Consider the following 22,256-nt stretch of genomic DNA (forward strand, 5'->3'; position numbering starts at 1 on the left):
AAAAATTTATCCCGTTACTGGATTTTCCTTTAAAACGTTTAATTATCAGGGCACATTTTCGTCGATTCCCAGAGAAACGATGATGTTTATTCATTCGTTCGAGGTTCATCGTACGTCGTCACTGTAATCGTCAAACTAATTCAACTTATTCTTTCGACTGAACGTTTGGCTTTATTTCTAAATCTCAACTTTCAGTGGAACGAAGTTCGCGGGCTCGACTAAACATTAGGTTCAAATGAATGACACTAGTGACAAATCGTATACCGATTTGGGGTATGGCAATCGAACGAATTACTTTGAATTTACACATTCGATACGGCGTTCAAAAGCGGCCAGTACTTTCTGGAGGACCTGCCACAAGCGAACAGTAATTTTGCAAACCATCTTTGTCGTTAGTGCATGTGATCATTGGCGTACCAAAAACTGGCTGTCAGTTTCGGTACTCTGCTGACAAAAACGTGATTCGTGTGCCTTTTTATCAACTATTCGAAGCTAATCGCTAACACGCACGCTCCACACCCTTACACCGCACAATCACCGCCTCCGGCCATTAGCGAACTCATTTATGTTGCTGCTGTCTCAATGTCTCAACCCTCCCGGAGGACAAAGGACTGTCTAACAACTGTTCCGATATGCTGCCGAGAGCCGGTAGCCGTTGTGGGGCGAACCTTCCATTCCCTTGCCCGACCCGAGACAAGATAAAATTATCCGAGCTTTGTTTTGGTCGACCCGATTCGGAGGTCGACCTCATTTCTGCAACTGACCCGACGACCGCCACATAGTTATCTTGAGAGGGGCCTCTCCGACAGCATCATGGCTTAGGTCGCCCTGGTGAGTCTGATAGCGTCGTCGACTCCTTGAACTAATCGAGGCGGAGGCCTGTTACGGATCGGCCTGATTTTGGACCACGCCGGCAGCTTCATCTCGGGCGTGTGCGTAAGTAAGACGTCGAAACACGCGGCCCAGGGCTGGACATGAGACACACAAAGCGAATCCGAAAAAGAGAAAAATGAAACTAAGGCGACGGGACACGTTCCTTGATCCGGTGGTGGCCGCGGTTCGGTAAGACCAGGCGTTCGAAAGCGTGCGTCTGACTGACAGCTGTACAGGCAAAAGGCGCGCGTCTGGACGAACGAAACCGAAAGCGTGATTGATACTGCCCCGAGTCCGCTTAGGCAGTGTGGTCATGTTCCTGGCGTGTACGGCACACGACGGCGGCAATGTTTCGTCGCATGCGACTCTTGTCGTGCTGGACAACCCCCTGGAATCGTGTTTCGCACCCGTGAGCCATATCAATTTTTGCACAAAAATACTGCGGGGTCAGGGCAAGGCAGGTAGTCTCCGGGTGGACCCTTAGTTGCCACCAACCTTGATCTTGGGTTTGGGTTCGTAAACTGACCAAAGCCAAGACTCGCAGACAATTGTTGTGCAAAAAACATTCGATATCTCAGTCGAGGACTTGGTTTTGCCGACGGCCAACCTACTAATGCCCCAAACAAAGCCGTCTCCTAGGGTTTCCTGTTCTGGCGGGGTTTTAGGAGTATATGGCCATTTGCTTATTGCCCGGTCAGCAATCGGGGAGTACGATAAAAACATAAATAAATAAGAAACCGCTTAACATGCGTGGCTGCCGGTTGCGTTGTCAACGAGGCTGTATATTGCTTTCGTCGCACTATAAAGCAATACCCAGGCATCTGGACTTACGCCACCACATCAGGCTGCTACTGACCGGCGTAGTAACTCAAAGACCAATGGGCTGCGCGCCTGTCATCGTCGTGGTTGTCTTGATCCGGGGTTCAATTGCTGCGGCATTGAATTACGGCGAGAATTACAGCGTGAATTAGATAACTCGAATGGTACACGAAACGCGCGCCATAGTAGCTAGAGCTAGAGCTGCGGAACACGTCAATCACTGTAAACGGTAATTTATGCCTCCCAGCCAGTCAGTGGTCGAGGGTGGTGGTGGTGCGACCTGCAGTGATACCCCGGAGACTGCTAAGACCCGGAGACCAGATCCGGCAGCCGGTTAAGCGGGTTTGCAGCAATTAGTTCGGTCCCGAGGGAAAGATCAGTATCAAGGGGTCCAAAAAAAAATGGCAGCCCAACTCGATTCTGTCGATCATTTCGAGTCCGGGTGCGGCGGAACGTGCCCCCAGCTGGGAGGTCTTATGCCTTGGGTACACTTTTTGGCGCGCGAATGACGCCCAAGGAATTCGTTCGCTCCGTCTGTCACTGCAGTTCTCTCCAAGAGTTGTGTGGCAAGGTTTTGGCGGAACGTTTGGCTGGTTGGCATTAATTGACGGCCCGCGGTAATCACCATGTCTCTCCACGACGACGGCAGTTGGGGGAAGTTGTGTGGCGGACACTTTTGCTACCGCGATTAGATTCAATTAAGCGACATAAATTGATACAAACTGATCCATAAATAGTCATGCGCGATTTTGCGGCCTCGAGGGCAGCGCAGCTGCTGCTTAATCATGGCGCCGAGCCCGGCGAGTTGCGGTGAGAATTTCGGGTTTTAAACCCCAGGACAGATAACCGTGATAGAAAAGCCAAAAGGGACCCTCTCGCCAGCTGGTTCTAGAGCACTGGACTGACACTTGAAGGCGAGTGCATTGGATACGTTTCGATCGAAGCATGTTTTAAAAAGCGCGCCCGTCGCGTGTGTCTGACAAGTTCCAGGACACTTTTCGCATTATTTGTAGAATGGGAAAAGTAGATTGATTCGATCCGTCACCTGACGTGGGCTCGCAAGAAAAACCTTTCAAATTAGTGGCCTTTTTTTGCTCGAAGTAACACGAGACCAGAGCTGCATGTAGAGGTCGAAAGGGGGCGGGTCTTTTACCAAACATTCACACGGTGGCAATACATGCACGAAGGCAGTTATTTCGAGTGACGCTGACTTTCGATTGGCACGGGAATACTTTTTACCGTGTCCTGTTACTTAGCACCGGGGCGACGGCAGCCGATTAGGTTTGCACTTTCCCTTCGCCTTGCGTACGATGGTGGGCATGTCCCTGTGGTGCCCCCCCGTTACGTTGCAAAGAAGCCATCAATCACACAAACGTGGCCGTCACCTGATTTGCACAAATCACACATCGAACTGTGGGTCCCAGTGGTCCACGGAACGTCAAGTGCGCTGCGCTCTCATCACCTATTAGCTACTCCAGCGTTTCCATAAATCACGGCCCAGGTTGCCCGGTGTCTTGGGCTGGGCTGGGTTGTGCGTGACGCCAGCGGTGCAACGCGCGCTGGCTCTTATCGAAGTCATAAATTAGGCATCTGACCAAACTGTCGGCACACACGGTAGCTATAATTATTGGCCGTACAATCAGACTGCGGACGATTAGTCACAACATAGCGCCGGCCTGCAGATACTTTCCATCTTAGGGCTCCGTGTGCCTCTCTCTCACTCTTTTCTTCACGCTTGAGTCCCGCCGCCACGACCACGATGCTGACCATTAGAATGTCTAACTAGCCCTTACTCGCATAGCAAATGTACATACAATGTAAGTGCACCGTGCCATGTGATCGGGATCGTGTGGCGCGAAGCCGAGCCACAACCCCACCTGATCCTTGTGGGGTTTCTTTTTCTCGATCTTGACCACAGCACCAAGACGATCGCGGCACGCGGACGATTGCGTTCTGGAACAGCCACGTCGTGGTATATGAGAATGGTAAATTTTGGTGAGTTGCTTGCCGGCCGGTAACTAGAGACCGGTGGCCGTTCACTGGCGGCGGTGCTCGCATTGCCCAGTTCGGTTCTGCTTGTTAAGCATCGAATAGAGAATCAGAGCCCAACAGGCTACTGGCGCTGACTTCCCCATCGATGATCGAGCGCAATTCAGTAGACAGCGTCACGCAGAGTGTGGAGAATGTCCATATACCAAGTCTAAAACTTGAAAATGGAAATTGTAAACTGAGTGGTCTACCTGTCAATTTTCTCTCCTCATTCAGCTTTTTTGGCAACATCATGCAAAGGATGTCAGGTCGAAAAAAAATTTATTTAGTTAGCAACCGATTTTTGAAAGGGTTAGACCATGTCGACTTTTGTGCTTTTTGAAAATAGCGTTTTGCGGGGATCGTTGCCGTTCTGCTACCTGTTGAAGAAAACTGCTACAGAATTGCATCAAATGATTGTCGAAGCTTGTTTTTGAATGATCGTAGTGCAGTGAGTGGTTTAAAATTTTTAAAAAGGGCGATTTTGACTTAACAAGCAAAGAGCGTCGGAGGACTACAGAAAAAGGACTTTCTTATGGGACAGAAAGGTGTGATGCATCACAAGCTCCTAAATCCTGCTGAACCCAGGTTAATTCAGATCGCTGTTGACAACAAATGATCAATTTGAACCATGCATTGATCGAAAAACGACCAAAATGCCGTGTCTTCTGGTGCGCCATGAAAGCGCCAGGTGCTCCATGGCCTCCATCATTCATTTTCATCGATGGGATACGTATTGGCTGAGTTTCCTACGAGGAAGTCGAAATTGGATGACTTGAAATAGTGTCCGAGAGACCAAGCAGGTGTTATGGAAGAAAGTTGCGAATCTTTGGCTTTGAAGTAAAAGTTCGGACATTGTCAACGGGACTGTAACGACCATTGTGTAACCCCACCACCACAGAGTTTAGGCAGACAACAATTTTGGGTCGAAGATAGACCCCCTGTGTAAGGCTCACCACACAATCACTTAGCATAATGATGAACCTGTTTGTTATTGGAATTTGGCGGGTATTCACATGCTGACAAACGTGTTTACCGACTTTGTGGATCGCTACCTTTGTTGTGCTTTTGGAAACATCACACAGGTTCCTAACAGCTTAGCCTAGCTTAGGTCCACTTCCTGTTTTTCCACGCGGCCCTAGCAACGTGGATTGACCATGAACTTTACATAAAGGTGTCTGTCGGCTAGTGAGAGTTACTTTTGTTTGAAATGCACACAGTACAATGTTGCGCGCTTCCTGTTTGAGCATGCTGACCATTTTATGACCAGTGAGCGCTGGTTGGCGCACCACTTCGCCACAGCTAAACGACAATCGAGAGTCAGTTCCCTCGAAATGACAAGCCCATTTCTAGGTATCCTTTCACCGGGCGGTGCTGTAAAGTTTTCCGTGCTCTACCGCCTCTTTTCGCGTTGGCCGTGCCCCGCATTCCCCCCAATAGTTCTTGCAGACGACGTTCTACACGTTCGCTCGGGCTCCAAAGGTTGGCACCCAGCAACACGAGCGCGTTCTAGCGTTTCAAATGGGCAAAACAATGTTGAATTTATGCGCACACACAACACTGAAGGGAAGGTAACACTAGACAGGCACTAGCCCGAATATGCTGTAGTAATCATCCGAAAACGAACGGCAAAAAGTCGACGCAACATTCGAAGTGGATCATGAGATATTGATTTTTCGCCTGTCAATCGCGAAAATAGGGCTAGAAAGGGCCCCAAAAAGCTGTAGGCTTTAGGTGGGGCGCCATACGTTAGGATTAAAAATGTATTGAAAATGTTCAACAAAGACAGGAAACAATTGGGCAAGAAACCTTGTTGGTATGGTTTGCTCCCATTTGGGGATTTAGAGGTTTCTGCTCCCCAATTTCTCCACACTCACAAAGAACAATGGGGGGACCAAACGGGGAATGTGCCTACCACATGGCGGAAGTGTCACAGCAATATGTTTCGGGTTCAGGCTGTGGGAATCTCATTATACACTTCTTCAATTTGCGATCTCACGACCAACCGTAACCGGGGGGGGGCGGCTCGACAAATTGATTCTCATATGTTTCGCTTCGCGGCAGTGTCTCTGTGCCCGGCGTCGTCGTCATCGTCGCATGACTCATTTGAAGTGATATTTGCTCAACAACGTGTACCAAACCCGTTTGCCATGAGGAGCATCATCTTTGCCAGCGAAGTTGTACTAAGACACCCGCGACCGACCGGTCATGAATCAATGGCTTTTTATGGACGCAATCGGAAGTCAACGTTGAGCGATGGAGCCACAGTTGGCAGCCGCAACTAGAAAAGTATGACCTTTCGGTGGAGAGCTTCTAGATTTTCTGGGACCATTCGGTGGCGATTTCTTCGCCCTGGCTCTCCACAAATAACTCGTTTTTTGTGTTCGTGGATGCGTTGATTATGAAATTAAGCAATTTCTTTTCGGTACTTCCACCAGCAGGTTTTATATGCCTATGTTTCCACGGGCGTTAATTAGCGAAAAATCGTGCAAATTTCGCTACCGGAAGGGCCAACTTAACGCAAGACTTTCAGTTGAAGAAGCGAACCATGGAAGCGACTTGAATGAAGACAAATTAAGACTAAAGGCGAAGAAAACAGTGCCAAAGGCTGTAAGAGTGCGGTGAAAATCAAATTACGGTGCGATCGGCGGCGATGACGGTGAAAGTGACGTGACGCGGCGATGAATGATGAAAACGATTAAAACTAATTTAATAATTTACCACAACAAATAGATCGGGATTCAAAGTGAACGCTTACACAAACTTTTGCTTCAAAGCGCAAGATTCAATCAATCAGGTTAATGGCTGAAGGTTTAGCCGGTCGAATGTCCTCGAGAACGAATTGGGAACAAATTTAAGCGTATTTTCAAAATCAATCATGCTGCCTCCGTCTCAAACGTCGTGGGATCGTGATTAGTGCGCTCACAGCATAACATGTACCAAATGTTAAGAACAACACTCCGTTCGACCGCCTAGACGGAGAGCCCAGTCGTCGTCGGAACCTGGCGGAACACTGGGGCGCGCGATGTTTCTTACCGCCCCCCCCCCCTTGAAAGTAATTAAAAAGTTTGTAGGACCGGTCGGTTGGGACCGGGCCATGCCAAGAGCTGATAAAAACCGTCAACACATTAGCGGAATGTGAGCAGACCAAAAAAGAAAAGTGATTGGCCCGCCGTAAAATGGAGCACCGTGAGGTGGTTCTACACTTCGGATCGAAACCGGAGAAATCTGACAACTTGTTATCTGTGGTAACACCCACACCCAGTACCAAGGTACTAAGTCGGTTGGCGGGTGGTGCGCAGTGGCGATTATGCAGGGCCAGGCGCGTTCGCGGATTTGCGAAGTGTGTCCACTGAGTGGTAATTAAAGGCACAGCGTTTGTCATTAAATCGTGCCCAACAAGGTGCTCTGGCGTTAGACCGCGCCGCTAGAGCTGACTGGCAGGTCGCAGGTTCGCAGATAAAAGGCCCAGCGCTCGCGCGAGAAGGAAAATGTAATATTTCAATTATTGCGCTATTTAGCGATAACAAGCTGAAGGAAGTAGTGGCTCAATTTATGGCTTAATCGTACGAGCAAGATCCGATCCCTTCTAGTGTCTACCAAAAGGCCGCTACTGGTGGACCGCTATTGTTGAGCGGAACGGCTGTGTTCGATCGGCTTATGTTGGACTCCATCGAGCCCACCCGAGAGCATGGAAAATTAATGACATAATTAATTAGCGCCGGCATGCACGGGAACGATGTATGGCTGGAAGTGTGTCAATCGAAGATCGGTTCCAGTCGGTTCCACGAGCCCTTCACATGACTCTGGGCAATTCGATTCTATGTTGCCGAATTCGACGCGTCTATTAGTCTCGCCCTGGAACACTCACACACACACACGCGGGGTGATCTTGAGCGTAGAGAGAGGGTGCAGAAATGTAGATAACATGTGCTGAAAGTTTCATATTTTGCTCACGAACCCGACCGTCACATGGTTGGTTCGCTGGCGACCGTGGTGCGGCGGCCACACTCTGCTGTGCCAGGGGTCGTTCCCTAGAGAGAGGGAGGCTGCCACCAACTAACCTTGTCGTTCGTTTGGGCGTTGGTTACTAAACACACAGACACACACGAAATACAATGTTTGAAAGCCCGCGCAGGGTCCGGGTCCGGGCACAACATTGTAGTGGGCCTCCTGTTGAGTCTACCTGTGCCGCATGCGGCAAGCATAACATTGTACACTTATTTTGGAGTACCCCACATAAATGCATTCCTTGCGCGGACATGGGTCGGCCGAACACACCGACGACGACCGGCCAGAGAATGCTGTCCTCACCGTGCGCGGCGGCGGCGGTGTCCTTTGGCAGCTGCCGTGTGTCCGCGCTGACTGGGTGGTGTATTATGTGCTGACTGCGGCTGCTCGTGGGTTGATTTATAAATCACGACGAACAATTGTTCGTGGAGAGACAGTGTCCCACACACATGGGAGATGATGGAGATCGGTATCTGCGTGGTTGAGAGCGTATGAAGCAATAACTTCCACTTGTTCTGTCAAACGGTCTCGGTGGTCCGGAGTCAGATATCGCAGAAATGACATCGTTTGTGGGGAATCAAGCACAGCGGACATTGAAATATGAGCGCCAATTAAGTGGAGCGGCTTGTTCAACCTAAGAAACCTTTTTTTCATATTCCTGATGACGGTGTGATCACAGGCGCGTGTCCATAGTAATTGTCATAAACATATGGCGCAAATGACTGCAATGGATTGCCTTCCCTGTTAACTGAGTATGGTTCCCTTCAAGACGGCAAAGTAACGAGATTTATTTTTTGCTTGCTTTTAGCTTATGTTATGAGCAGCATGGACACTCTTTACGTTGATCCAAACGTTATTGCGAGGAGCTGAATTCCTTCCTTAGCAATATTGCTACCTGTCGGACAGATCGAACAATGATTTGGCCACCGAAAAACTATCCTCGAGTCCATCGGAACAAACGGAATTGGGGAGTGAAAAACATGGGAAAAGATGCTACCGAAACAGGACGTTGTCAGCCGGACGATCACGTCGGTGGTCACTGTTTGTGCCGCCGCCGTGTTTGACACACACACACACCATCATGACGGTTGCGCGACGGGCGCAGGAGGTTTGTTTGTATTCGTCGTTTGCCAGCCTTTCTCCTTTCTGGCGCTATGGAAGTCCTGCGCTCCGTCTGACAGCTGCTCGCGTGCGTGCGCACGTGCGTCAGTTCCTCCTTGTTACGCACGTGTTCTACGCTCTGCGTGCGAAGGTGTCGGTGTGTGATGTGTGCCGCTGGTGCCCAGGGGTTACCAGGGGTTCTGGCAATGGGACACCCTTTTCGAGGTTCGAGGGCCCATTGGCAGACCCAGAAAGGAGCGGTTGGTGGTGGTGTAGAATGACTTTGCTTTCTCGCAACATAAACCAGCTGCTTTACCCCGGGCCGCCGCATCTGTGTTTGGAAGATGCATCAAAAGCGAACGTAGTTTGCCCAGCGACAAACAAGCGAGGATTATGGTATTGATTATTTTGCTGACTACAGAGCCACAGCGCGGTTCTGGATGATACAAAAACTCCGTTTGTGTTGTTTCATCTCAAAAGAGAATAGTGAGGCGAAAGCCTGCCTACCAGTGTTTATGAATTTTGACACTGTTTATTATTTCTGCCGGAGTGTCCTTGCTTTATAAATCGTGAGCGTCCGATATCAAAGAGAAAAGGTCGCACTCATAAAAACACAATAAAAAAAAAGTGAAAAATTACGTAAACAAATCGTGAAACTCGTTTTCGCATCACGTGTTCGTGGTGCCAAGGAAAGCCCAACCGGAAGCGGACCACCATTCTGTGAGTCGTTCAATATTCCGGTCCCGTGGCTGCTAAAACCCCATCGGCCGCGACGCGACTCACATGAGTTGGAATAGTGTGTGGTAAAAAAAATAAATAAATTCCCTTCTTTGTATGGTGGACGGTGGTTGCCATCGGCGGCCGATTGTGTCTTGTCTCTTTGGGATTTTTTTTTCCTTCGTCGCCTTGCAACATGTCAGGCGGGGAGCCCGTTCGTAGGACGGCTTTAATTCAATTTTTGATGCGTCGTCGACCCAGCCCAGAATAGTGTGGAAAGCGCGGAATGTAAACAACGCAGAAACAAAAAGACGAACGGACAGTCCCGCATGACGCAAGTTGCATTCTGTGAGGAAATAGAAATGGAAAAAGAGCCACGCGGGAGCCCGGTCACAAAAAAGCTCAACCATTGCGCAATTATGCTTTGTTTTTAGGGCCTATTTCAGTCACGCGAACCGTTGCCACTTAACTTAATAAAAGTGTGGGACCGCCACAAAAATGATAAAACATTCCGTAGTGTCATCAGTGTGTTGGAAGAACTGAGTTCCGTATAATAATCAACTAAAACAATACAATCATTTAAGTGTATCTTTATGTATGACTGAATTTGAAATCCCAGTTTCAGCAGCACTGCTAATGATTGCCAATATTGAAACTGAAAAGTCATTGAACAAAACATAGGTACCGGATGATGATAGGACAACGCCAAACATTTTCTTTCGCACCAATTCTTCGATGGTCCAGCGACCGCACCGAAGGCAATTGAATCATTCTTGTTTAGCGAAACGAGACTCGCAAGAAGTTCATCCATTGTCTTCTTAGCTATCTCTGCCGCCAGTATGCGGTGTCTTATACGCGGCTCGAGATTATTGGACTTCGATAGAAGGAACCTTGAATGCCACTCCAAGAACCTCCGTACGCGGCGCTTGGTTAAGAAGTTATCGGAATCGCGATAACGCGCACGGCTACGCTTGAAAGCGTGGCCGGAAAACAACAACGCAGCACGCACCAAACCGGAACAGACCGGAGTGTGGAGCCTTGTTGGAAGCAGTTCAATTTTTCTGCTTTGCGAATGAGCAGCCAACGTCCGAGAACTATCAACGATGGATTGTTTTTGGCGCAGATTATTAAAAATTGAAAAATATCGGTCTCCGTCTCACATCATTAGTTGATCAGACTGCGAGTATGACGTTAGTAACGAATGATGATATTATTGAGCCAGAAATAGAAACAAAAGTTATGTCCTATTATTAATGCAACAGAGAGAAACCCACCTTCGAGAAACACTGGAATCGGCATGATGCTTGTTTACTTTTGTTACTTTTCTGGCAAGGAAGAATGCTGGAAGCTCAATGGCGCTCTGCTAGAACGTGGGTTAGCAGCAGACGGTGATTGAATTGGTGGCAATTGCTGCCAAATCCAATTGTTTTTATCTTTCTTCCTGGGCCGCTGTGACTATGTAGGGGAAACCCCGACGTTGGTTGCGCCCCGCGAAATGTTGGCAGAACAGCGCGTAAGGATACGTCCCGTTCTGCGTGTGTTGGTGAGCTCACGGGTCGGTTTCTGTGTCGTGCTCTGCCTTTCCTCGGCAATCAGTAATCATCACACAATGCACGCACCGCGTGCGCATTTGAACGCGAAGGCTACTCACACACTGACACACCGAAACTGCACACACGCGCACAGCGCATCCTTTTGCTTCGTTTGCCAATGGCAACGGGCCAAGCCCAGCGCCTGGTTTTTATCGTTGAAATTCGGACCGCGAATGTTGTGCCATATTTTCACACTTTTTCACGCACCTCTTTCGCTGCACGGCCTTTCACATCCCTCTCAACGCGGACTCGAAGGTCCTTAACAGGCGTCGCTTGGACAGCAGTCCAAGGTACTGGTTTGCATGAAAATTTTCGATCACGCCCCACTGGCTGGACAAACGCGCTCGGTACACTTTTAACGTAACTTAATTCGAACTATTTCGCAAGGATTCGTGAAATGGGACTCTGGACTCGCAGTCGCGTAACAAGGACCACACTTTCGACTTGTGGTGAATAAACAAAGCCTCGCTATTCTTTTTCACACCTCCGCGTAGCAGCCAATCGTTGGATAGCACTTTCTTGAAGTCGATGAAAATCCCTCCGTTGGCCCGTCGTTGCTACGGCTACACATCACGATGTACATCACACTCCACATACACTCACCAAACACGCTCCCCACCCAGAACGAGGCGCTTTCTTCGATTTTCTTATCAAATTGCAAACTTCATCCGTGTTCCGTTTCGCTTTCCTTTCTCATACGAACCGTTAGAGCACCAGCGGCGCGCGCTGGATGCGTGTTGGGGCGATGGGTGAAGAAAAAGACGTTCCAGGAACGCCACGAACGGGGCCAGCATGTGTGACCTGTGTGGGGCCAAGATGTCACCGTCCACTTTTGCAGTGCGGCGCTGCGCGACTCATCCTCGGACGGGTGCGGTTCCGCTGTTTTTGCTGTTGCCGTTTCCCTCTACTCGGACACGCTTGGCTTCCACCCACGCTCCCTGTCGGTTTTTCTTTCCCCGAGACTCTTTTCTCTGCTCCACAGTGTCCGTTGGGGTTCGTTTTTCTTCACAGAAGCGCAGCCGGAAAGGAGAGAAAGAAAACGCGCAAACCGAACGACCGAACCGTTGCCGAAAAATCGACCACCTTTAACCGGAACCGCAAAACACGGTAAAATTCGATCTATCTCACACGCGCGCACAAAACGCGTCCGACCCCGGCAAAAGTTGAAGTTTTTGAATTTGTTTGTATGATCCATTTTGATGAATCTAATTTTTTGAACCTAACTTTGAAACTTCGAACCTTACTTTGATGAAGAACCTGACACCCGAGTCAACCCGAATGAAAAATTCTCTCTGTATTTCTTTCTTTCTCTCGCTTAATGCACCCAGCTGGTCGGCTATAACACATCGTTCAATAAGTCCCGAGACTAACCGAGTTCCGAGATTCATTAACATAATCTCCTTCAAGTGTAATACAATCATTCCACGCTTCTCTAACTTTTCAATGCCATGTTTCTAGCACGATTTGTTTTTTGACTCAAAATGAGCCTCAGTAGATCACCTCCTCATTCGAGCCAAATCTTTTTTCCTGGAGCATCTTTTTGAGATCCGCAAAGAGCCAGTAGTCACGGCCCGACGGAAACGGTACAAATCTAATCATGACTCACGAAGAGCTCTGAAACAGATTTGGAAGAACCTTCGTATACATCTATCATAGATTTCAAATTCTTATTTGCTATTCTGCTTCCTAGGCAATTCAGGAACCATCATAGTTCGTCCACCTCCATTTAGTTTCCTCTATTTAGCACCCTCATCTCAGATTAGTGGGTCAGTGTTTTTCGGATAAAATATATTTTAATGCACCATCAACCGCCATTGGTAAGTCATTCTGTTCTAATAAGTCATTATTTCGCACAGCATAAGGAAAATTCGCAGCATGGAATAATTTCTCAAACAGCAGATTTTATTAACCGCGCATCAAACTTCGGACCTCATTTACAAATAAGAATTCGCAACGCCAACCAAACTAGAATAAGCTCCAATAGGCTCGATGCGGGTTTCCGTTACTTGAAACCCATAGTGCTTTTGGTACCATTTGATCGATCGCATTTGACTAAATCAATCATTCCTGCGGCTGTTTTGAACGATAGATTAAAGCGCACTACTATGGGGAACGTTCGCTGATCTAGTCCTTTCGATGGTAAGGATAACTGTTTGCTGTCTCATTCTAGCCGGCGGCTTCTATAGTTGATAATACTGTTTACCAACTTAATCGTACTTTGGAGCCGGGCTTTCGATCTTCGAGTAGTCTCTGACCGGAGAGTAGAACTGTAAATAGATAAACAGAAAGGGTTTGTTTACCACCAGTGCCACGAAGGAGAGAACTATTTATAAGTGGTTTTTCCGCTGCATGATCCTTTGCTTGTGGGAGAACAACTTTATATAACACCGCAATGTCACCTTATGCTGCTTGGTTCTGAATTCCTCCCACGGTTCCGGATTGTTCTTACGGGACCAGGTGACTTCAGGACTACGAAGGGCTAGACGAAGGGTGTAGAACACAGAGCCTGCCGCCCCCATGACAATACAAACGTACAGCGGGATCAGCTGAAGTATGAAATACAAAAAAATATTACATACTTAATTAGTGCAAATAATGTTGATTACTGCAATTTTTGGATACACAAAAGTGCAGTCTGCGCTACACTGTGACGTAACCAACAAACGCGTGTTTTGCCGACAATTTCTGGTTATTGTCGTTTCAATACATACCGCTGGGTTTTTCTTCAAACTAGCCATAGTTAGGCCCTGCATTTTGCTGGATTTCTATAGCTTTTTCGGAGGAAAATTGATTCTTTTTACACACCGCGCACTGGGGCAGCCAGAATATCTTTGAAGGCGAGCGAACCGATTGATGAAAAAACTCTGTTGGAAAAGTGGCGTTTGACGTCTTGGTTTTGTACCGGTTCGTGAGAACAGCCCTATACAAGTTACAAGAACTTGATGATCCAATGTAGAACATAATGTTGCAAGCAAATGAATTCTCAATCGATGTCTTATCAAAGGAATGTATTTGTGGTTTGTTCGCACATGCCATTTATATTTTTGCACATGCCCTTTATCTTGGACGATTAGCGACACATTTCGCATCTACAGATAACAGGTAACTGACCTACGCAAATGCCATTTGCAAAACTTATTGAGCCGTACGAAAGCCATATCGCGAAACGTTTTGATTTGGCAAATGGATTTGTCTGAATTGATAAAAGAAAATAGGTGGGCGATACCGTGTACCGTGGGTCTAATCTGATGGCAAAACGGTGATTGGAAACAAGAGTTTTGAGGACGAATTTCGCATTCAATTCAGTTTCGTGGTTGTTTCGCACAAACTTGAAAACAGCAAAAAAACGCGATAATTAAGACTTTTGGGTTTGTGTTTCGTTGTTGTGTTTAGTTTATAGAGCAAGATCGGTAGGCGGTTGAAGTGCAAGATAAAGAAGAAAATTTCGTATTTCAATTGAACGGACGTTTTTGACATTATTATGTTTATTATAACTTATGCCATTCAATTTATATTTAAATTGAACATCAAATGTTTTAGTCATTTTGTAAAATCCTCGAATACAACATTGCGTGGAAGAATAACCGATTCGTAGCAAATGAACGCTAGCTCACGGGTATGTAACGTCAAAAAAGTAAACAATCACGCCAGCGCTATGTTGCGAATGATAAGGAGCAATTTTGTGCGATCGACAGTAAAAACGGTATGATCCGCAAGTGCAATGGTAATGTGAATATTGATATCTATTAGTTTTGCTTCGTATATTCTCAGTGCTCTGCCGGTTTAAGAACGACGCGACTTTGTTTGGCCACAATGAAGTACCTCAACCAACAAGAGGCTATCGCAATTGACGAGGAATTGTTCAATGATTACAAGTTTAGTGTTGATCAGTTGATGGAGTTGGCTGGTTTAAGTTGTGCCCATGTTATCGCCGATGCTTACACGCCCAACAGGTAGAAAAGAGCCTATAAACTCTTTTTTTCTTGTTATTGTACCTGTTTTATTCTTATAGCTTAAAAAGCAACAAAGTACTTGTTTGTTGTGGTCCGGGTAATAATGGAGGCGATGGATTGGTGGCTGCTAGACATCTTTCTCTGATGGGCTACGATCCTTACGTGTACTATCCGAAGAGAACCGAAAAATGTTTATTTATGAATTTACAACATCAGGCAGAGTCGATGGGAATCGTTGTTAGCGCTGACTGCCCTCGGTCTGAATGGGTGGATGAGGAGTTTGGACTTATCATCGACGCACTGTTCGGGTTTAGTTTCAAGCCACCGGTACGGGAGTCTTTTATGCCAATTATGTCAGTTTTACAAAGTTCCAAGATACCAATCGTAAGCGTTGACATTCCGAGTGGCTGGAACGTTGAGGAAGGACCTCTAGGAGAATGCGCTATTAGTCCAGCATGTCTGATTTCGTTGACGGCACCAAAGCTTTGTGCAAAACATTTGAAAAATGCGCGTCACTATCTTGGAGGACGATTCGTGCCAAAGACCTTAGAAGCAAAATACTCTCTGGATCTTCCTTCGTATGAGGGCAGCAATCTTTTTGTGGAACTCTAATGTGCCCAGCATAGAATCATACTAGAGGAATAAAACTAACGATACCACACTATGGCAGTTGATTGAGTTTTCAATATTTATTAGAAAATAAATATCTTTCAACATTGTTTAAAAACTTTAACTGCTTCAAAACTAAAGCAAAACGGACATCACTTTTGCACCGTGCGCCACCCACTCTTGTAAACGAGTTCTGCGGCTCTACGGGGCCTAAAGTACGCCATTGCAACATCTTCAATTTTAGGAAACGGGCTGTAGTTGGTGCTTTTGCTAAGAAATTCTTTACTTTGCTGCTTCGGTTGGTCTTCGCTCGTGCTCGTGATGGTGCGTTCAAACTGCGGCAATTTGGCAAGTATCATTGTCGAGCTACGTTCCAGGCGTCCGGGGGCCGTTAACGAAGTTTGACTTTCCCGGCCAGACGACTTCGCAGGTGACTTCTCCTCTGGCGGGGGGGACGTTTCTGCCGGCGGTAGTCGCAACCGTAACAAAGTGTCGTCTGGTAGCCGCCATTTACGCAAATCATCACTCCACTCTGACTCCTTTTCCAGATACTCTATGTTCCAATAACGACCATCCTTGCGGAGGATGGGCATCGCTTTGTGGAACAGGGTTTCATAGAACAGAATTTTCTTTTCCAACAGCCTAATGGTAGCAAGGTAATCATCCCTTTCGCGCTGAAATTCTCCCTGAATATCAGACACTTCTTGTTCGAGAGCCTTGGTTCGCTTTCGGAGCGCTCGTATTTGATCATATCGCTTCTTAAGCTCTTGTTGAGTATCGGTACAGTGACCCTGCAGTAAATCCCGATCTTCCGTTTGCTCTATTTTGCTCAATGCTTGGGCTAACGCATTTATTCGCTTCTCTGACGCGAGCTTATTACGGTAGCGCTTTTCCTTAAGCTGTATATCGTTGGCTCGTTCTCCACCGACAAGCGCATCTTTGATCTGTTTAATGCGCCCGTATATTTCTTTCCGGTTGACACCCGGAACCCCCATCGGAACTGGTGCTGTTTCATTCTCGGATGTTTTTTTCGTGTAAATGTGGTTCATTTGTTGCTCGTAGTATGATTTGATTTTTTCTATGTCCTTCACCAGTTCTTGTTTTGCAATTTTCTGCTCCTCGTGCTCCCGCTTCAACCGAGCCACCTCTTGATCGTATTGTAATTTCAATAATTGCTTTTCCTTCTCGAATCCTGCTTCTTCGAAGGTATTTTCGGTGAAATTGTTGGTTTCACCTTTTAGGAGCTCCTTCAAGCGCACTATTTCCTGCTGATATTCGCGCAGCATCGTGTCTTTCGGGTCTTCGTTCACACGTGGTTTGTTGGCTATATTCTTTGCCCGGCTGGCGTACCTCAGCGTAGACAGAGTTTCGTCGTAGTTGTAATCGGCCGGTGAAATGCAAGCGATCATCAGCGTCTTTGTGTTTCCGCCAAGCGAATCCTGTAGCAGGCGGGTAAGCTTCGAATCCCGGTACGGTATGTGCTTGGTTTTCCCATCTACTAATGCCGAAATCACGTTGCCAAGCGCAGATAATGATAAATTAATTTTCGTAGCTTCTTTTAGTCGTTCGCCGGTTGCTCCCGTTTTGCTTTGTCTCTCTGAACCGGCCAAGTCAACCAGGTTCAGTTTGCCGCGTTTAATGGTCGCGCCTTCACCGGTTACACTTGTTGACATTTGTTCCAAGCTGATGGTGAAGATGGAGTGCGATCGAGAACTTTCGATGTTCATGAGTGTTGCCCCTACCATACGATTTTTAGCGCCCATCTCGAGCAGCTCGATGCATTCCTTCATTCCGTGAACTGTGTGAAGGGATAGATTTTGGACTGTAACTCCTTCGCCGGCGATCTCCTTGATCGATAAACTAGTTGTCGGAGTCCCATGGCCCGTACTCGATGATGCTGCAGGCTGCAGCAGATCCCGTATGGTTTCATTGTAAATTTCCAGATAACTAACCAGCACCAGGTAACGGACCTCGTTGGCCAACGATATCGCTTCAAAAATGTGTTCGAACGATCGGGGGATGATTCCGATGTTGTTGGCATTGTTAGGATCAACCGCGGACACGTTGTACGTAGTTCCCTGCATTGTGTGCGATTTGCCGCAACCTGTTTGACCGTAGGCGAAAATCGTAGCATTGTAACCCTCGAGAACACTCTACAATGAGATAAAACGAATGATTGTGTTGTGGTCAAGTCAATTGTTGAGCTTTTGATGATCTTGAATGACTAACCTCAACCAACGAATAGCAAATGTCGCTGTAAATGTTCTCGGTCGTGGCTGCGTAACCGTACGCATTGTCAAATTGGAAAGACTTTTGCGGCGCGTTAGAATCGTTTGGATTGTCCAGGTTAACCACCGCATTATCGATTTCAATCACATTCTGAGGACGAAGAAACGAAATTCACCTATTTGAAGTACAGATCGAACAGATGTTTTGTTCTAACTTACCTTACAAGATGAATGTTGTTCCCGTTTATTCATTGGCCGGCATCGTACAACCACTTTCACGTTTTCGGCCATGGTTTGTTGAAGTTGGTGGCGACAAAATGTGGTGACTAATCAATTTTTCGTTAGGCATTTGGGTTGGGCTGTTGGATTATCACTGTAGCTCACCGACGTGTTTTTGTTTGTTAAATATCTTATACCCTGACGTTACTTCCATGTGGTAGTCGCATGTTCAGGATGATAATATGTTGTGCCCGAGGTATTATTTTTGCCGCAGGACCCACGGTCTCACGTTAATCCTTCACGGATAGATGGTAGATTACTCTGAATGGTGTGTAGATGCCCCATCATAGCGTATATCGAATAATGACGCACTAGCGTGATGTTTGTTTTTCAAAACTGCTCAATTTGAACGAACGTAGGGGAAGAATATCCTATCCTTGTTCCTTCAAAAATGGATTTTTAAAGTGTTTTAATGGGCCTCAGGTCTTTTGAATAGGGCTCAGTGTACCGTTTAACTAACGAAATATAGTTGTTAGTTGTTTAGTATAGTTAACTAATGACTGTAATTTAATAGTTAAACACTCTGTTGGGTTTTGTGTTGATATCTCGAATCTCTATTTCATAAATATCCTTCTGAACTTTTGTTGAAATTCGCGATGAGTTGAAAAAAATATAAATTTAATAGCGTACGTTGCTTACGGAACTATACTGCACCAATATCGTGTCCACAATAAACACTGTGTTGTATTTCGACTTCAGCATTTCTTCAATTACTCGCTCTTTCCGAAGCACCAACGACATGGGTAAACAAACAATTGCACAAAATGGTTCAGAAAGTTCAACTGAGCACTTTCGTCGATGAACTACCATCCATTATAGATATAGGTCAAGGATGGGTGGGTCCTGCACGACAGTAAAAACGGCCAGCGAGATAGATAGACCACAGGTTTTCCTTCAATTCGAACGACTGTTCGACTAGCTTCCTGACACACGTTATCGAGTTACATTCCACCATTTATAGGAGGAATTTTCAGTCATTCAAACCGTTTAAAAGCGGGATAAGCGAGAAAGAAAATCCATCATTAAAATTCAATCCGTCTCACTGGTCACGCAAACCGCTGGAATGGACTTCACAATGACTCAGTAGTTAGTTGGTCCTGGCGCCTATCATTGACCTTGAACCGGTGAATGCACGAATGTTGAACGAATGGGACCGGTGGTCATTCGCGTTGTTGTGATCGCAGATCAAATCTTTCCTATGCCTATGACCAATTCCTTTGCTACGCTCCGATGTCTGTTGGCGAATAACTAAACTTAGACTAACAAGATAGTTCGACATACACGAGCAACCATACACCAGTGTAATGTGAATGTAAATTTTTAATAAACCAAATGATCATCGGTCAATATTTCCTGTTATCCTTAATGATGCCACATTGTACGATAGTATGGATTTGTGATGGTGGAACCGTCGCCAACGCAACAGAACTTAACTATGCACGTTTTTGGTTATTTGAAAATGTATTTCACGTTATTGCAACTGTTTTAAACGCAATCACACAATAATTCACACTGAGGTCTTAGGGTGTAAATGATTGACAAACGGATACTTTTTTTCGATGCAGACGACACAATCCAAGTCACACGAGACGCAGTGGTAAAAATTCGAGACCATTCCGTCGGACGTGCTCGGGTCAACTAAAACTGTTGGCCCCAGATCAGGACCTTCCGTGCAAGTTAAGGAGCACTTTATGTTACATGCTTTTACATCCACACAATTCTTAGTTGCGCATGCTTGTGTTCGGTATCCATAGTGCCGCATTTGCCGAAAGGCTGACACGTGTTGAAGATTTTGTTTTGATTCCTGGTCTTGATTTGCATATATTTACTTCATAGTTAGTGGTTAGTGGTAGAGACTGTCTTTTTAAAATAGGAAACCATATAAATAGTTCCATCGGAATATGTTTCCGGTTTGATTTGATACTATAAATTGTAATGTTGTTAATAGTTACTATTTATAATTGTCGTTATTTTAAATTTAGCATGTCAGTCTAGTTCTGTTGCTGGTTTTGGTACATACCACCCTACCACACAATCTTAACTTTGGGACAATGTTGGACTTTTGGACGCAATGTTGATTATCTCGTCGGTGCGAGTACATTACTTCACAACGGGGGTGCTTGCGGCTAGCGGCTTGATAACGTATTTGCAGTGAGGCATGTTTTTGTTCGAATAACGTTACGAATAGTTTTAGATTTTCTCTAGAATACCTTTGGAAAGGGTGTTGCATTAGGTACTGTAAAAACGTGGATGCTCTATATTGTGTTGGCTAGTTCAAAGTATGAGTATCGTCGATAAGAGATAATGGTTTAGACGGTTCTACGTTCCGTGTATGTGGTGCTGTTTAGCGCAAGGGAGACATTAATTATGATTCAGCAAAATAGGTTTCAGTGGCCGGACAAAGTTGCGATTCGGCCGGACCAAAGTTTATAATCCATATCCATTTAATTTTCAATTTATTTTTTAATTTTCACACTAACATTTACTTTTCTTCCTTTGTTAGCGATGAACATGGCACGGAAGCTCGACGTAGTTATATTTGGTGCTAGTGGCTTCACGGGAAAGTACACGGTGCTGGAAAGCATTAAACTTCTGGCGAATATGAGATGGGCCATTGCCGGGAGAAGCCAATCAAAGCTTGAAGAAGTACTGAAAGAAGTAGGTGATAAGGCCAAAACGGATCTGTCCAGGGTGCCAATAGTGCTTGCGGATGTTAATAATCAAGATTCGCTTATTAATATGGCACGTGATTGTCGTGTGGTGGTAAATTGTTGCGGTCCGTACCGGCTATACGGTGAGCCGGTGGTGAAAGCGTGTCTAGAAACACGCACACATCATGTGGACGTAAGTGGTGAACCTCAGTTTCTTGAGGGAATGCAGCTAAAGTACCATGAAGCTGCTAAGGAGAAGGGAATTTACATGATTTCGGCATGCGGTTTCGACAGCATTCCAGCTGACATGGGAACCGTATTTTTGGAGCAACAGTTCGATGGCGTTGTTAATTCGGTAGAGAGCTATGTTGTCACTAAAACGCAAGGCCGCCGAGAGTTGGGTGGTATCCATTACGGGACCTGGGCTTCTGCCGTGCACGCTATCGCAAACCAAGATGAAGTGGGACATATTCGCAGGAAGCTGTTTGCAAAGAAACTACCCGACGTGAAACCGAAATTACGCGAAAGGCCAACACTACATAAATCCTTCAACGGGAACAAATGGTCGCTGCCATTCCAGGGTGCTGACCGATCGTGCGTTGCACGTACTCAAAGATTTTTGTATGAAACGGAAAACAAACGACCTTTGCAGATGCGAGCCTATATATCTTTCGGGTAAGGACATAATGCTTAAAAGGAAAAGTAGAAATTTGCATAATGTTTGTTACTAATGTTTTTCAACCTTTTTAGCGGATTATTAGAAGTATGTGCGGTATCATTTGTTGGCGCCATATTTTGGCTTATGGTCAAGACATCGCTGGGAAGACAGATGCTGTTAAATTACCCGAGACTATTTTCTCTCGGGATGGTTTCCCATGAAGGTCCGAGTGACGAGGCAATGAACAACGTAAAGTTTACATTGTATTTTGAAGGAAAAGGATGGGAAGACAAGTTGGCCAGCCCAGAGGACGTTTATACCAATCCTCCGAATAAGGTGATTCACACAAAAGTTGGAGGAACAAATCCAGGCTACGGTGCGACATGCGTTGCGTTAATTCTTTGCGCTAGGACTATCCTGTTGGAAGCGGAGCACATGCCTGGGGAGTAAGTATGCCCGGTTTCCAACATATTGCTTCGAAATAAAATTAACGTCTCTTTTTTACAGAGGAGGCTATCTGACTCCCGGAGCTGCATTTGCCAAGACAAACCTGATTAACAACCTACGTGAAAATGGCTTTACTTTTGAAGTTCTTTCAACATCAAAGTTGTAGAAGTAAACATGCATTCAGAGGTTCGCCGTAATGCGTTTTATAATTATTGGTGGCAGTAATAAAAAACAATATTTGTGTAGTTTGTGTTTGAAATTTTGTCGCAATATTCAGGACATTTCTCTGC

General features: G+C 46.1%; 4 protein-coding genes across 4 annotated transcripts; 2 read left to right on the plus strand and 2 right to left on the minus strand.

Moving 5' to 3' along the window:
* Positions 1 to 13,022: 13,022 nt before the first annotated feature.
* Positions 13,023 to 14,004, minus strand: LOC128272603 (cytochrome c oxidase subunit NDUFA4). The gene is made up of 3 exons (XM_053010439.1): positions 13,853 to 14,004; positions 13,541 to 13,687; positions 13,023 to 13,408 (listed from the first exon to the last, which is right to left on the minus strand). Exons 1-3 carry the CDS (start codon positions 13,892 to 13,894, stop codon positions 13,349 to 13,351), a joined length of 249 nt encoding a protein of 82 aa, XP_052866399.1. The 5' UTR covers positions 13,895 to 14,004; the 3' UTR covers positions 13,023 to 13,348.
* Positions 14,005 to 14,818: 814 nt separating this feature from the next.
* Positions 14,819 to 22,180, plus strand: LOC128269655 (saccharopine dehydrogenase-like oxidoreductase). Its single transcript, XM_053007036.1, has 4 exons — positions 14,819 to 14,865; positions 20,714 to 21,536; positions 21,612 to 21,965; positions 22,027 to 22,180. Exons 1-4 carry the CDS (start codon positions 14,847 to 14,849, stop codon positions 22,130 to 22,132), a joined length of 1,302 nt encoding a protein of 433 aa, XP_052862996.1. The 5' UTR covers positions 14,819 to 14,846; the 3' UTR covers positions 22,133 to 22,180.
* LOC128269656 (NAD(P)H-hydrate epimerase) lies at positions 14,835 to 15,707 on the plus strand. Its single transcript, XM_053007037.1, has 2 exons — positions 14,835 to 15,094; positions 15,154 to 15,707. Exons 1-2 carry the CDS (start codon positions 14,955 to 14,957, stop codon positions 15,704 to 15,706), a joined length of 693 nt encoding a protein of 230 aa, XP_052862997.1. The 5' UTR covers positions 14,835 to 14,954; the 3' UTR covers position 15,707.
* Positions 15,856 to 18,222, minus strand: LOC128269654 (osmotic avoidance abnormal protein 3). The gene is made up of 3 exons (XM_053007034.1): positions 18,151 to 18,222; positions 17,933 to 18,082; positions 15,856 to 17,856 (listed from the first exon to the last, which is right to left on the minus strand). Exons 1-3 carry the CDS (start codon positions 18,220 to 18,222, stop codon positions 15,856 to 15,858), a joined length of 2,223 nt encoding a protein of 740 aa, XP_052862994.1.
* Positions 22,181 to 22,256: the final 76 nt, after the last annotated feature.

This window comes from Anopheles cruzii, chromosome 3, assembly GCF_943734635.1.
Source record: "Anopheles cruzii chromosome 3, idAnoCruzAS_RS32_06, whole genome shotgun sequence".
Lineage (NCBI taxonomy): Eukaryota > Metazoa > Arthropoda > Insecta > Diptera > Culicidae > Anopheles > Anopheles cruzii.